This window comes from Microcaecilia unicolor, chromosome 10, assembly GCF_901765095.1.
Source record: "Microcaecilia unicolor chromosome 10, aMicUni1.1, whole genome shotgun sequence".
Lineage (NCBI taxonomy): Eukaryota > Metazoa > Chordata > Amphibia > Gymnophiona > Siphonopidae > Microcaecilia > Microcaecilia unicolor.
In genome coordinates this window covers 216843198-216855267 of record NC_044040.1, presented here as the reverse complement: position 1 = coordinate 216855267, position 12070 = coordinate 216843198, and the positions used below count along the sequence as shown (strand labels likewise).

At 44.0% G+C, this 12070-nt stretch overlaps 1 protein-coding gene across 1 annotated transcript in view; it reads left to right on the top strand.

Annotated features, from left to right (window-relative positions):
- Positions 1-7542, top strand: part of DIS3L2 (DIS3 like 3'-5' exoribonuclease 2) — a 226787-nt gene extending 219245 nt beyond the window's left edge. Inside the window, 5 exon segments of the mRNA XM_030216582.1 lie at positions 2577-2724; positions 3659-3789; positions 4037-4141; positions 4314-4415; positions 6722-7542. Of these exon segments, the coding sequence (XP_030072442.1) occupies positions 2577-2724; positions 3659-3789; positions 4037-4141; positions 4314-4415; positions 6722-6826 (591 nt within the window). The 3' untranslated portion in view covers positions 6827-7542.
- The last annotated feature ends 4528 nt before the right edge of the window (positions 7543-12070 follow it).

The window sequence follows — 12070 nt, the reverse complement described above, 5'->3', positions numbered from 1 at the left end:
GCCACTCCTTTGTTGCCTTGGCTGTATGTTTTGGGTCATTGTCGTGCTGGAAGACCCAGCCACGACCCATTTTTAAGGCCCTGGCGGAGGGAAGGAGGTTGTCACTCAGAATTGTACGGTACATGGCCCCATCCATTCTCCCATTGATGCGGTGAAGTAGTCCTGTGCCCTTAGCAGAGAAACACCCCTAAAACATAACATTTCCACCTCCATGCTTGACAGTGGGGACGGTGTTCTTTGGGTCATAGGCAGCATTTCTCTTCCTCCAAACACGGCGAGTTGAGTTCATGCCAAAGAGCTCAATTTTTGTCTCATCTGACCACAGCACCTTCTCCCAATCACTCTCGGCATCATCCAGGTGTTCACTGGCAAACTTCAGACGGGCCGTCACATGTGCCTTCCGGAGCAGGGGGACCTTGCGGGCACTGCAGGATTGCAATCCGTTATGTCGTAATGTGTTACCAATGGTTTTCGTGGTGACAGTGGTCCCAGCTGCCTTGAGATCATTGACAAGTTCCCCCCTTGTAGTTGTAGGCTGATTTCTAACCTTCCTCATGATCAAGGATACCCCACGAGGTGAGATTTTGCGTGGAGCCCCAGATCTTTGTCGATTGACAGTCATTTTGTACTTCTTCCATTTTCTTACTATGGCACCAACAGTTGTCTCCTTCTCGCCCAGCGTCTTACTGATGGTTTTGTAGCCCATTCCAGCCTTGTGCAGGTGTATGATCTTGTCCCTGACATCCTTAGACAGCTCCTTGCTCTTGGCCATTTTGTAGAGGTTAGAGTCTGACTGATTCACTGAGTCTGTGGACAGGTGTCTTTCATACAGGTGACCATTGCCGACAGCTGTCTGTCATGCAGGTAACGAGTTGATTTGGAGCATCTACCTGGTCTGTAGGGGCCAGATCTCTTACTGGTTGGTGGGGGATCAAATACTTATTTCCCTCTGCAGAATGCAAATAAATTCATATACTTTCCACAATGTGATTTTCCGGATTTAATTTGTGATGTGCTATCTCTCACTGTTACCAATAACCTACCCTTCAATTATGGGCTGCTCATGTCTTTGTCAGTGGGCAAACTTACAAAATCAGCAAGGGATCAAATACTTATTTCCCCCACTGTATCTCTCCATTGGTTTCCTGATTGGTTTCTGCATAGTGCTGATTTGATAGTTTCACAAGATGCCTAACCTACCTGTCTGGCCACTTCGAGGCTGTATCCCCAGCACAGCTCAGGTTCTCCTACACCTGCTGCTTGTACTCTACGCTAACACCCTCCTCCCACCGACTGGGTCACAATGCCTCTGGGCGATTCTCCCGCTCTCAAATTAGCCCCAGTGATTTCTAGGTTACTGGAGCCACACTCCCAGTGGTCCCACAGTTCCCTGAAAGCACTCACAGATTCAACACACAATCCACCAGGATTCTTTATCAGTCCAGCCAGCAGAGTCAACAAACAAATTGTTGTCTGAAAAATTGAACAGTGGAACAAAATAGTGCAAGCGGTAACTGAAATATGGATCAGTTATAACACTAACTAAACATTTGTATACTGTCTAAACAATACCTGGGAAGGTCAGGACATATAGTCAACCGAGCCTCAGGAAAGAGATCTGTCTCTCTTTCCTCCCAAGCTAAGACTGAAGCAACAGCCAGCAACAACTGCTGGGTAATTTCAAACTCCAGGCCAATCACAGCCCAGTCGACAAGATTTCAAATATATGCTGTTTCTTGCTTAATGTTTGTGTCAAACTAAAGAAAAACACTCCGGGGTCCTTTTACTAAGGTGTGTGGGCACCTACACACGTCAATTTGGAATTTCCGCCTGGCTACAGCGTGCCCCGGGCGGTAATTCCATTTTTTATGTGCGTCCAATAAATGCATCAGAAAATATTTTTCATTTTCTACCGCGTGGCTCTAACCGGGCAGTAATCGGCAGTGTACGTGCTGACAATTACTGTCCAGTTAACGCGTGAGACCTTAACGCTAAGTCAATGGGTGGCAGTAAGGTCTCAGGCCCAAAATGGACATTTGTTAATCTTTATTTTGACGCACGTCCATTTTCGGCCAAAAAGAAAGGCCTTTTTTGCAGGTGCACTGAAAGATGGACCTGTGCGCGCCCAATACATGCGCCTACAACAGCGCAGGCCATTTTTTCCGGCGCACCTTAGTAAAAGGACCCTTCAGTTCGCTTGAACAGCTTTACAGCAAAGAAACACCACCTGCTGGCCAAATAGGAGTAATACACTTCAGAACATAAGGCAGGAAACTTTTACAGGCTTAAAACACACTGTTTCTTCACAGATGGTATTGACTCCTGAGGCAGACGTGTTTTATGCCGAAACGCAGGTCTGCATCGAGTCAATGTTCTATTTTTGTGTACTTTTGAATAAACTTGCCCTTGTGTTGGAATTTCTTTGGTCGCTCCCCATTTTTTTGTTTGTTTTGTGTGTCTTCTGCCTTTGTTTGATATTTGATATTTGTGGGATATCTTCTGCCTTTTTGTTTGACGTTCTCCCCTCCTTGTGATGCCTTGTCTTGTACTGAGTTTTCCTGTTGGTCCTGTTTCAGATGGCGTTGTACTTCTGCACTGGAATCCTGAAGGATGAGACTCAGTTTCGACATTATGCACTGAATGTGCCACTGTACACACATTTCACCTCACCAATTCGACGCTTTCCTGATGTCATCGTACACCGTCTTCTTGCTGCAGCGATTGGTAGGTTTAGAAGAGTAACTGCAAGGATCAGAGGCAGTGGCGTACCAAGGGGGGGGGGCGGTGGGGGCGATCCGCCCCGGGTGCACGCCGCTGGGGGGGTGCCGCACGCCGGTCAGCTTCATTTGTTTCCATGCTCCTTCTGCCCAGGAACAGGAAGTAACCTGTTCCGGGGCAGAGGGAGCATGGAAACGAATGAAGCTGACCGGCGCGCGGCACCCCCCCAGCGGCGTGCACCCAGGGGAGGGGGTTCTTTCGCCGGGGGGGGGGGGGGGCGCATCGGTGATCCGCCCCGGGTGTCAGCCCCCCTAGGAACGCCACTGATCAGAGGCTGACCTGTGACCTTGTATGTAGGCAGTGTGAGAACAAAACAAATAGCACGAGGTCCAGTTAGTGTATCTTCGTACTGATGCACTTCTTAGCTATAGTAAAATGGGATTTCTCCACCAAAAAGGCAGAGGAATTGGCAAACATCTAAACTCTGGAATTCGTTGCCAGAGAATGTGGTAAAGGCGGTTAGCTTAGCGGAATTAAAAAAAGGTTTGGACGGCTTCCTAGAGGAAAAGTCCATAGACCGTTATTAAATGGACTTGGGGAAAATCCACTGTTTCTGGGATAAGCACTATAAAATGTTTTATACATTTTGGGATCTTGCCGGGTATTTGTGACCTGGATTGGCCACTGTTGGAAACAGGATGCTGGGCTCGATGGACCTTTGGTCTTTCCCAGTATGGCAATACTTATGTACTGTTTTGTCTAAAGTAACCAGTCATAGCAATCTGTACTGGACTCTCAGAGTGGTGGGGAGGGGGCTTCCCAGTTGTAGCCTGGAAATTGGAGTCCTGTTCCACAGATGAAGATGGAAACGGTAAGAGGACGTGACGATCTAAACACGCCCCATGAAACTGTAACAAACGTATGTGTTCCTGCATTCCAGGCTGTGGGAGTCCCGTGAGACTGACAGCAGCTGAAATTCAGAAAGAAGCAGACCACTGCAATGACCGGAAGACCGCTTCTAAGCGAGTGCATGAGCTCAGTACCGACCTCTTCTTCTCTGTATTTGTCAAGGTGAGGCCTGACTGGGTGTTGGCCACTGGATCATTCTCATCTCCAGAGTCTCAGCTGTTTCTCATTGCTGTCTGAATGACACTGCAGTGCTACTATTAATACAATAAAAATGATAGTTAGTACAGTTAATAAACAACGAATAGAATTTGAGCATGTTAGTGTGTTTTTTTTCACTTGCTTTTGCCACAGTGTGTTGAACCTTTGCATTGCTGTGCATTATATCTGCCTCTTTGCACTGTTATCCCAGGAGTCTGGCCCCTTGGAATCGGAAGCCATGGTGATGGGAGTCTTGAACGAAGCCTTTGATGTGTTGGTGTTGAAATATGGAGTTCAGAAACGCGTCTACTGCAATGTAAGAGCAACCTGAAAGTATCAGAGGGGAGAAATTCTGGGAGCAGAGAGTATTGTCTATGAACAGAAAATCCTGGTGGATTCAGTCGGTCTAGCTTTGACTTCCTCTCTGTCATTCTTGAATTTGTGTCACCCCGTTTTTCTAACGTGCTATATTATATCTCTGTTGGCAGGCCTTGCCACTTCTAGAGTCCCATTTCACAAAAGTGGGAAAGAAGCCAGAACTGACCCTCATCTGGGAACCCGAGACACCAGAACAGGAAGCAGTACACCAGGTATGTGGAAGGGCGTTACGATATTCTTTGTTTTATTCTCCCTCCCTTTCCTAATAATTCCTAACATTCTGTGTGCTTTTTTGGGTTCCGCTGCCACACACACTGAGCAGAAGATTTCTACATATAGTCCACAATGACCCCGAAATCTTTTCCCTGGGTGGTGATTCCTACTGTGGAACCCAGCATCATGTAACTATAATTTGGGTTATTCTTCCCAATGCGCATCACTTTGCACTTGTCCACATTAAACTTTGCAGGTAGCCTAATGGTTAGTGCAGGAGCCTGAGATCCTGGGGAACTAGGTTCAATTCCCACTGCAGCTCCTTGTGACTCTGGGAAAGTCACTTAACCCTCCATTGCCCCTGGTACAAAATAAGTACCTGAATATATGTAAACCACTTTGAATGTAGTTGCAAAAACCTCAGAAAGGCAGTATATCAAGTCCCATTTCCCTTTCCCCCTTTCCCTTATGACATCACAATATCAGAAGTGAGCCAAGTATCGGGCAATCAAGCCATTGTGACATCACTGATGAGGTTGGCTCTTATTGGTGGAATGAGTGGAGGAGTAGCCTAGTGGTTAGTGCAGCGGACTTTGATCCTGGGGAACTGTATCGGGCAATCAAGCCATTGTGACATCACTGATGAGGTTGGCTCTTATTGGTGGAATGAGTGGAGGAGTAGCCTAGTGGTTAGTGCAGTGGACTTTGATCCTGGGGAACTGGGTTCAATTCCCACTGCAGCTCCTTGTGACTCTGGGAAAGTCACTTAACCCTCCATTACCCCTGGTACAAAATAAGTAAACTGCTTTGATTGTAACCACATAAAGGCGGTGTATCAAATCCCCTTATCAATTGGATGCCGCCCAGTCTTCCAAGTTCCCAAGATGTAGAGCTGGAAATAACTAGTGAGGTGACTAATTTTGCCAATGACTCAAAGTTATTAAATCACAAGAAGATTGTGAAAAATTACAAGAGGACCTTTCGAGACTCGGAGACTGGGCTTCCAAATGGCACATGTCATATGTCGTTTAATGTGAGCAAGTGCAAAGTGATGCATGTGGGAAACAGGAACCCGAATTATAGTTATGTAATGCAAGATTCTACATTAGGAGTCACCGACGAGGAAAGGGATCTAGGTGTCATCATTGATGATACTTTGAAACCCTCTGCTCAGTGTGCAGCAGCGGCTAAGAAAGCAAATAGAATGTTAGGAATTATTAGGAAAGGAATGGAAAACAAAAATGAAAATGTTATAATGCCTTTGTATTGCTCCATGGTGCAATTCTGGTCACCGCATCTCAAAAAAGATATAGCGGAATGGTACAGAGAAGGGTGACGAAAATGATAAATAGAATGAGATGACTTCCCTATGAGGAAAGGCTAAAGTGACTAGGACTCTTCAGCTTGGAGATGGCTGAGGGGCAGATATGATAGAGGTCAATAAAATACTGAGTAGAGTGGAACGGGTAGAGGTGAATCGCTTGTTACTCCTTTCCAAAAATACTAGGACTAGGGGCACGCAATGAAGCTACTAGGTAGTAAATTTAAAACAAACCGGAGAAAATATTTCTTCACTCAGTGTGTAATTAAACTCTTGAAATTGTTGCCAGAGAATGTGGTAAAAGCAGTTAGCATAGCGGGGTTTAAAAACTGTTTGGCTAATTTCCTAAAAGGAAAGTTCATAAGCCATTATTAAGACATAGTTGTCAGAGTTCACTGTTTATTCCTGTTTTACTGTTTTGGGATCTTGCCAGGTACTTGTGACCTGGATTGGCCACTGTTGGAAACAGGTTACTAGGCTTGCTGGACCGTCGATCTGATCCAGAATGGCAACTCTTATGTACTTACGCCAAAAGCTTTCTGAAAACCTAGACACACAAGATCTAGAAGAGTGTCTTTCAAGAATTGTCCATGTTCCTTTTCTTTCTACGCTTTGTTTCTATCTCCCTTTCTGATAATTGAATTTCTCTTTCACAGAAAAAATACTTAGTTCTTTACTCCTAGAGGGCAGGTTTCATGTAGCCTGTATAGTTGTAAATTTGACAGCTGCTTTAATCTGTATACTTTGCACAAAGTTTGGGATAGAACTAACCGCATTTTTCTCTTTGAAAGATTAGAATGCATAAAGTGCTCATGTCATAACATTCACAACCTTTGTACCTGCTGTTGATGTGAAATGTGTCAGGCGGTAGGGGAAAAGCAAAATAGTTTTCGAGGGCCTTTATTCACTAGCTGGATCAAGGTGGATCCGCACCATTTGCTTGTGCTGTCTTTCTGACCGCTGTATCCTCTTTCCTGGCTGCAGGTGATCAGTATCTTTTCTCTGGTGGAGGTGGTGCTGAAATCGGAGAGCGTACCTTTGAAGTACAGCGCCACCCTGAAGAGACCGGGCGAAATACCCAAGGAGTGAGCACAGGGACTGTTTTCTCCTTCCTCACCCTGCCAAGGCAGTTTTAACCAGGTGCTCTGAACTGTTGCAAGGACATTTTAAAGGACTTTTATGGAATTATTTTTAACTTTTATTTTCTGGAGGACACATTTTTGGTTGCAGTTTGACTTTTAATCTGAACTGGAAATTGGTAAGGTTGCTTTCGTTTGGGGGTGAAAGAATGAATAATGCTTTAATTTTTAGAATCCTCCACCGTTTCCCTCATCAAATCAGGGTCTTAGTTATTTTAGCTTCTGTTGTTCATAGATTCATTTTGTTTTTAAGTACTTCAAATGGCAGTAAGTGGATAAAAGAAGCTCCTGATGGGTCGCTCAGCACTGGTGCTGCATGAGTATCATTGGCCTCCGCTGAGTACTGACGCTTTCTGATTTCCCAGACATCCATATTCTGCAGTCTGCTGTAGTAATAAAGTCTGAGGAGCCGCAGCTCACCTTCCTGCGTGTTTACTGCTTTTCCTGCTGCTGGATCTGCAGGGGACGCACACGGTCAGTATGGGAGCAGGTAATTTGATAAACCTTGTTTGCACATGAAAATGCTGACTTGCGCTTGCAAAAGGCCTCTGGCAGAATTACCTTGCACATAAGCGACTTTTAATTAGCTGTACGTGTTTGCGTCTTTAGGCATGTTCAGGGGAGAGGTTTGGGTGGGTCACGGGCAGGGTTTTGATTTATGCACATACCTCTAATTTCGTATATTGCACCACAAGTTTGATGCTCAAAAAGGGGTAAATGGCAGGTGCTATTTTAGAAATTAGTGCCTCAGACCCCAGTGCTCAAAAATAAACACAGGCGCTATAGGCCATTAGCACCTACCTGCACAGAACAAGCGCATAAAGCATGCGGAATCCTGTTTAGAAGGAATATTTCCGTGGAATCTTAGTGGAGATTGGGTGGCAACACCGGTAATTGGGAAACAAAACGGGAGCTGGGCAGACTTCTACGGTCTACGCCCTGATCGTGACTGAATAGATAGGGATGGACTGGAGTGTAAATTTTAAGGGGCTTCGACATTAGCTTCAGAACCTTTAGTACAAGAACAGTGCTGGGCAGACTTCTACGGTCTGTGCCCTGAGAATGGCAAGGACAAATCAAACTCGGGTATAAAGTATTACATACCATGTAAAATGAGTTTATCTTGTAGGGCAGACTGGATGGACCGTTCAGGTCTTTATCTGCCGTCATTTACTATGTTACTCTTTGGAGTTCTACATGGAATGTTGCTACTAACTGGGATTCCGGAATCTTGTAACTCTTTAGGATTCCAGAATCTTCAGAACGTTTAGTACAGGAACAGTGCTGGGCAGACTTCTATGGTCTGTGCCCTGAGAAAGGCAAGGACAAATCAAACTCGGGTATAAATTATCACATACCATGTAAATGAGTTTATCTTGTTGGGCAGACTGAATGGACCGTACAGGTCTTTATCTGCCGTCATTTACTATGTTAGATGTAGTGAAGCTTACGTTAGTGAGATCATTTTGTATTCCTCCGAAAAGAGCGCCTGAAACAAAACTGCCTTACCACTGCAAAAAATAACGCCAGGTCGGAGCAGACGTTAGGGTGTTGGAAGAGAGGATTTCTCATGCTTCTCTCATGATTCTTTCTGCAAAATCTGCCGGTTTTGATTGCTTTTGGAAGCAGAAAGAAGCCCGTGCAAGCCTTTAAGCACTGGTTGTGAGAAACAGCAGACCCAAGCGAAAGCACTCATTGGCATCTGTTTCCTGCGTCTGAATATAAGCGTCCAAGCTAAAAAAAAAATGTATAACTCTTTATTAGAAAACAGACGCCAATGTGAGCTTCTCATTCGGGTTTTACCAGGTACAGGAGTTGACCTTACCGCAGATCTCTTCTGCCCGTGCACCAAGCACAATCCTCCTGCCACACTCCCTAATGCTAAAAGTTATGAGCGCACCTCTATTTGCATCTCATTATCATTGAGCATTAGGGCGTTATTCTGCGCTGTTCCGGCAGTATTTTTATGGCGTTATTCAGTATGGCGCTGGAGGTTTGAGCATTGGGGCTTTAGTGCAGAACTACAAAGGGGGGGGGGTGTGTGTGCATGTGGATGGGGCGTGGCCGGGTCACACATGTAGGCGCCAAACCCAGGTACCAGATTTAGGTGGTAACATTTACACCTTCTGTTTACATGATGTAAATGTTGACGCTTAAGTACTAACTTACGCTCTATTATATAAGAGGAATCTAGGCACTCAGATTCCGTTATAAAATACTGTCTTAGGGCACAGGTCTTGGGCATCTAATTTTTAGTGTCCTTTATCGAAGTTCCCCCAATACTGCACCTGCTTTACATACTCCACCATTCAGACCTGCTCTCAAACAAGCCAAAATGCCAGGAGCTTCTGCAGCATTTATGCTAATATCTCCTAAAGATGTGCCTGTGCAGTTTTCCACATGCATAGAACGAGAACGATATACATCCCAGGATGGCCCTGCTCCATGCGATGTGAGAGACAGACCTGCTGCCCACACGTGTCCATAATAAACACGCACAGTCCACAGACACACATATGCGTGTTTCTGACACACTTTTCCAAGGCTCAGGGTGAAGTGCTTGAATTTAATCAGTCGGCAATAGAAACTTACATCTTACAACTCAAGTAACAGAAAACCATAAACACAGACAAGAACTCAATTTGCTCTATATATCTAAAGTCCATCAGCTCAATAAGTCGTCTCATTTATGGGAGAAATGGCCTAGGGGTCCGAACATTGGTTCACGTCCCAGTTCTGCCAATGACACCCCTTATGACTCTAGGGAAATCACTGTCTGTGGGCTTCATGGCAAATCAAAAGAAAAAAAGCAGATCAAAAAAAATAGAACAGGAGGGTAACAGAAGAAGTGGTTTATTACAAGTTACCCGACGTGGCCACGTTTCGCCCTCAGGCTGCGTCAGGGGTAAAAAAACTACAAAATAAAAATACATAATGAGTAAAACATAAACTTCACCATTGTATATTTGATAATAAAACATATCTAAAAACACTATCACATCATATAAAATAAAAACAGATAAAATCTAAAAACATAATACAATAAAATATAATATCAAGTCAATATCAGTTAAAAACATTCAGATTAAATATGCATGCAATAAAATAATAATTTTAATACAAGACATGATATCAACACAAAAAATAATATCAACACTAAATGTATCAATAGAACTGCATAGGACAGATAGGTGGAGATATACAACACTAAAATAACTGAATGACCATACATACTAAATATCACCTACCTAATAGGGGTAAAAAGCAAAGTGAACCCCTAAAAGTAGTCATACAACCACCTAAAAAATACAAAATAAAATAAATAAATAAAATCTCACAATGCTTGGCCTCAATTGCCGTCTTTTATGCACATTCAATGATCTAAAAATATTGAAATTAATATTCACTTTGTTAAAAAGTGAGAATCAGTGGGTTTCCATGTTCTAATACCCTGATGGCGAACCTATGACACGCGTAGCCATTTTCAGTGACACGCGGCCGCATGTGGCCGCATACAGAGAAGCAGCGGAGTTCCTTGCTGACACCCGGGGTGGATCGCCGATGCGCCCCCCTCCCCCCCGGTGCAGCGCAACCTCCCCCCCCCCCCGGCGAAATCACCCGGTGCATGTTTACCCGCTGGGGGTGTGCCGTGTGCGCTCCTATTGGCTCCCTCCCTGCTGCTCCCTCTGCCCCGGCTCCTGCACGGCCGTTAGGGGATCTTTGATCTCACTTCCGGCCGGCGGAGCAGAGAGCAGCGGAATGCCGTGGGGGACGCATCTCTGAGGGCCCTGTGATCACCATTACCCGCAACCATCATCCAATCTACTGTTCTGGGGTGTCGTGGATTTGTAATTGACCATCATTACTGAGATAGGTGAGGGGGAGGCTGGGAGAGGCGAGGGCATGTGCTATGGGTGCCGTTTCCCGCCATTAGAAATAGCGGCAGCCATCTTAATTTACATAAGGTGGTCAGTTAGGCTAGTTAACCCCTAATTGCCTGCAGGGCTAACAGGCTATCTATAATTCTATCTTCTGTCACTGCCCCCCTGATGGAGAACCCAAAAAATAAAAAACCAAGGTTAAGTAAAGGAAGTGGTAGTAGCAGTAGCCGACCCTTTCAAGAGACATGGACCGAGATGTATGGCATTATAGAAAAAAATGGCAGATCATTTTGCGTTCTATGTACTGAAACGGTAGTAAGCAGAACGTGGAATATAAATAGACATTTTGAAACTAATCATTCCCAGCTCTTGAAAAAAAGTGAGGATGAAAGGAAGGAATACATTTCCAGGCAGCTACACTTTTATAAGAGCCAATCTAATTCCATCCTTACATTTGTAAAAGGTTCTACAAATTTAACATCTGCAAGTTTGAGCATTGCTCACTCCATAGCTCAGCATGGAAAAGCACTCAGTGAGGGAGAATTTATTAAAGAAACTCTCCTAAGATGTGCACCAGTTCTATTTCACGATATGCAGAATAAAGATGCAATTATTAAGAGAATATCTGAGTTACCAGGAAATTTGGAGTGCCTGGATCCGATTACCAGACACTTTTAGCACCCTGAAAATATAGCAATGGCTTTACTCACAATTTTTCCCTCTACGTACTTTTGTGAAACCTTATTCTCAGCGTTAAATAATATCAAAACCAACAAAAGAAACAGATTGACAGATGAAGTTAGTAGCGCTTGCTTGGGCTTGAAGTGTACAAAATACCAACCTTCAATTGAAGATTTAGCCAATGAAATTCAGCAACAAAAAAGTCACTAATAGGCAGATTAGTTAAAGAATTCCTCCTCCCCCTCACTTATCTTAGTTCATGGCACCCCACACAAGTTAAATAATATCAAGACCAACAAAAGAAACCGACTGACAGATGAACAAAGAAGTCACTAAGTAGGTAAGTTAAATAATTAGTTTTTGGTTTATTAAATACAGTTATATATTACAATTATACATTTTTGTTATTTAAACTATAAATATCGCAAAATTATGTTTTTTTTTCTCGAAGTGACACACCACCCGAGTTATGCTCGGTTTTGTGGCGAATTTTGACACACCAAGCTCAAAAGGTTGCCCATCACTGTTCTAATAGATAGCAACTCAAATCAATAGAAATTGATACAAAGTACCTAAAAACATCATACTGTTCTATGACAATCACATGTATCCTGATGATGATATCATTCAAA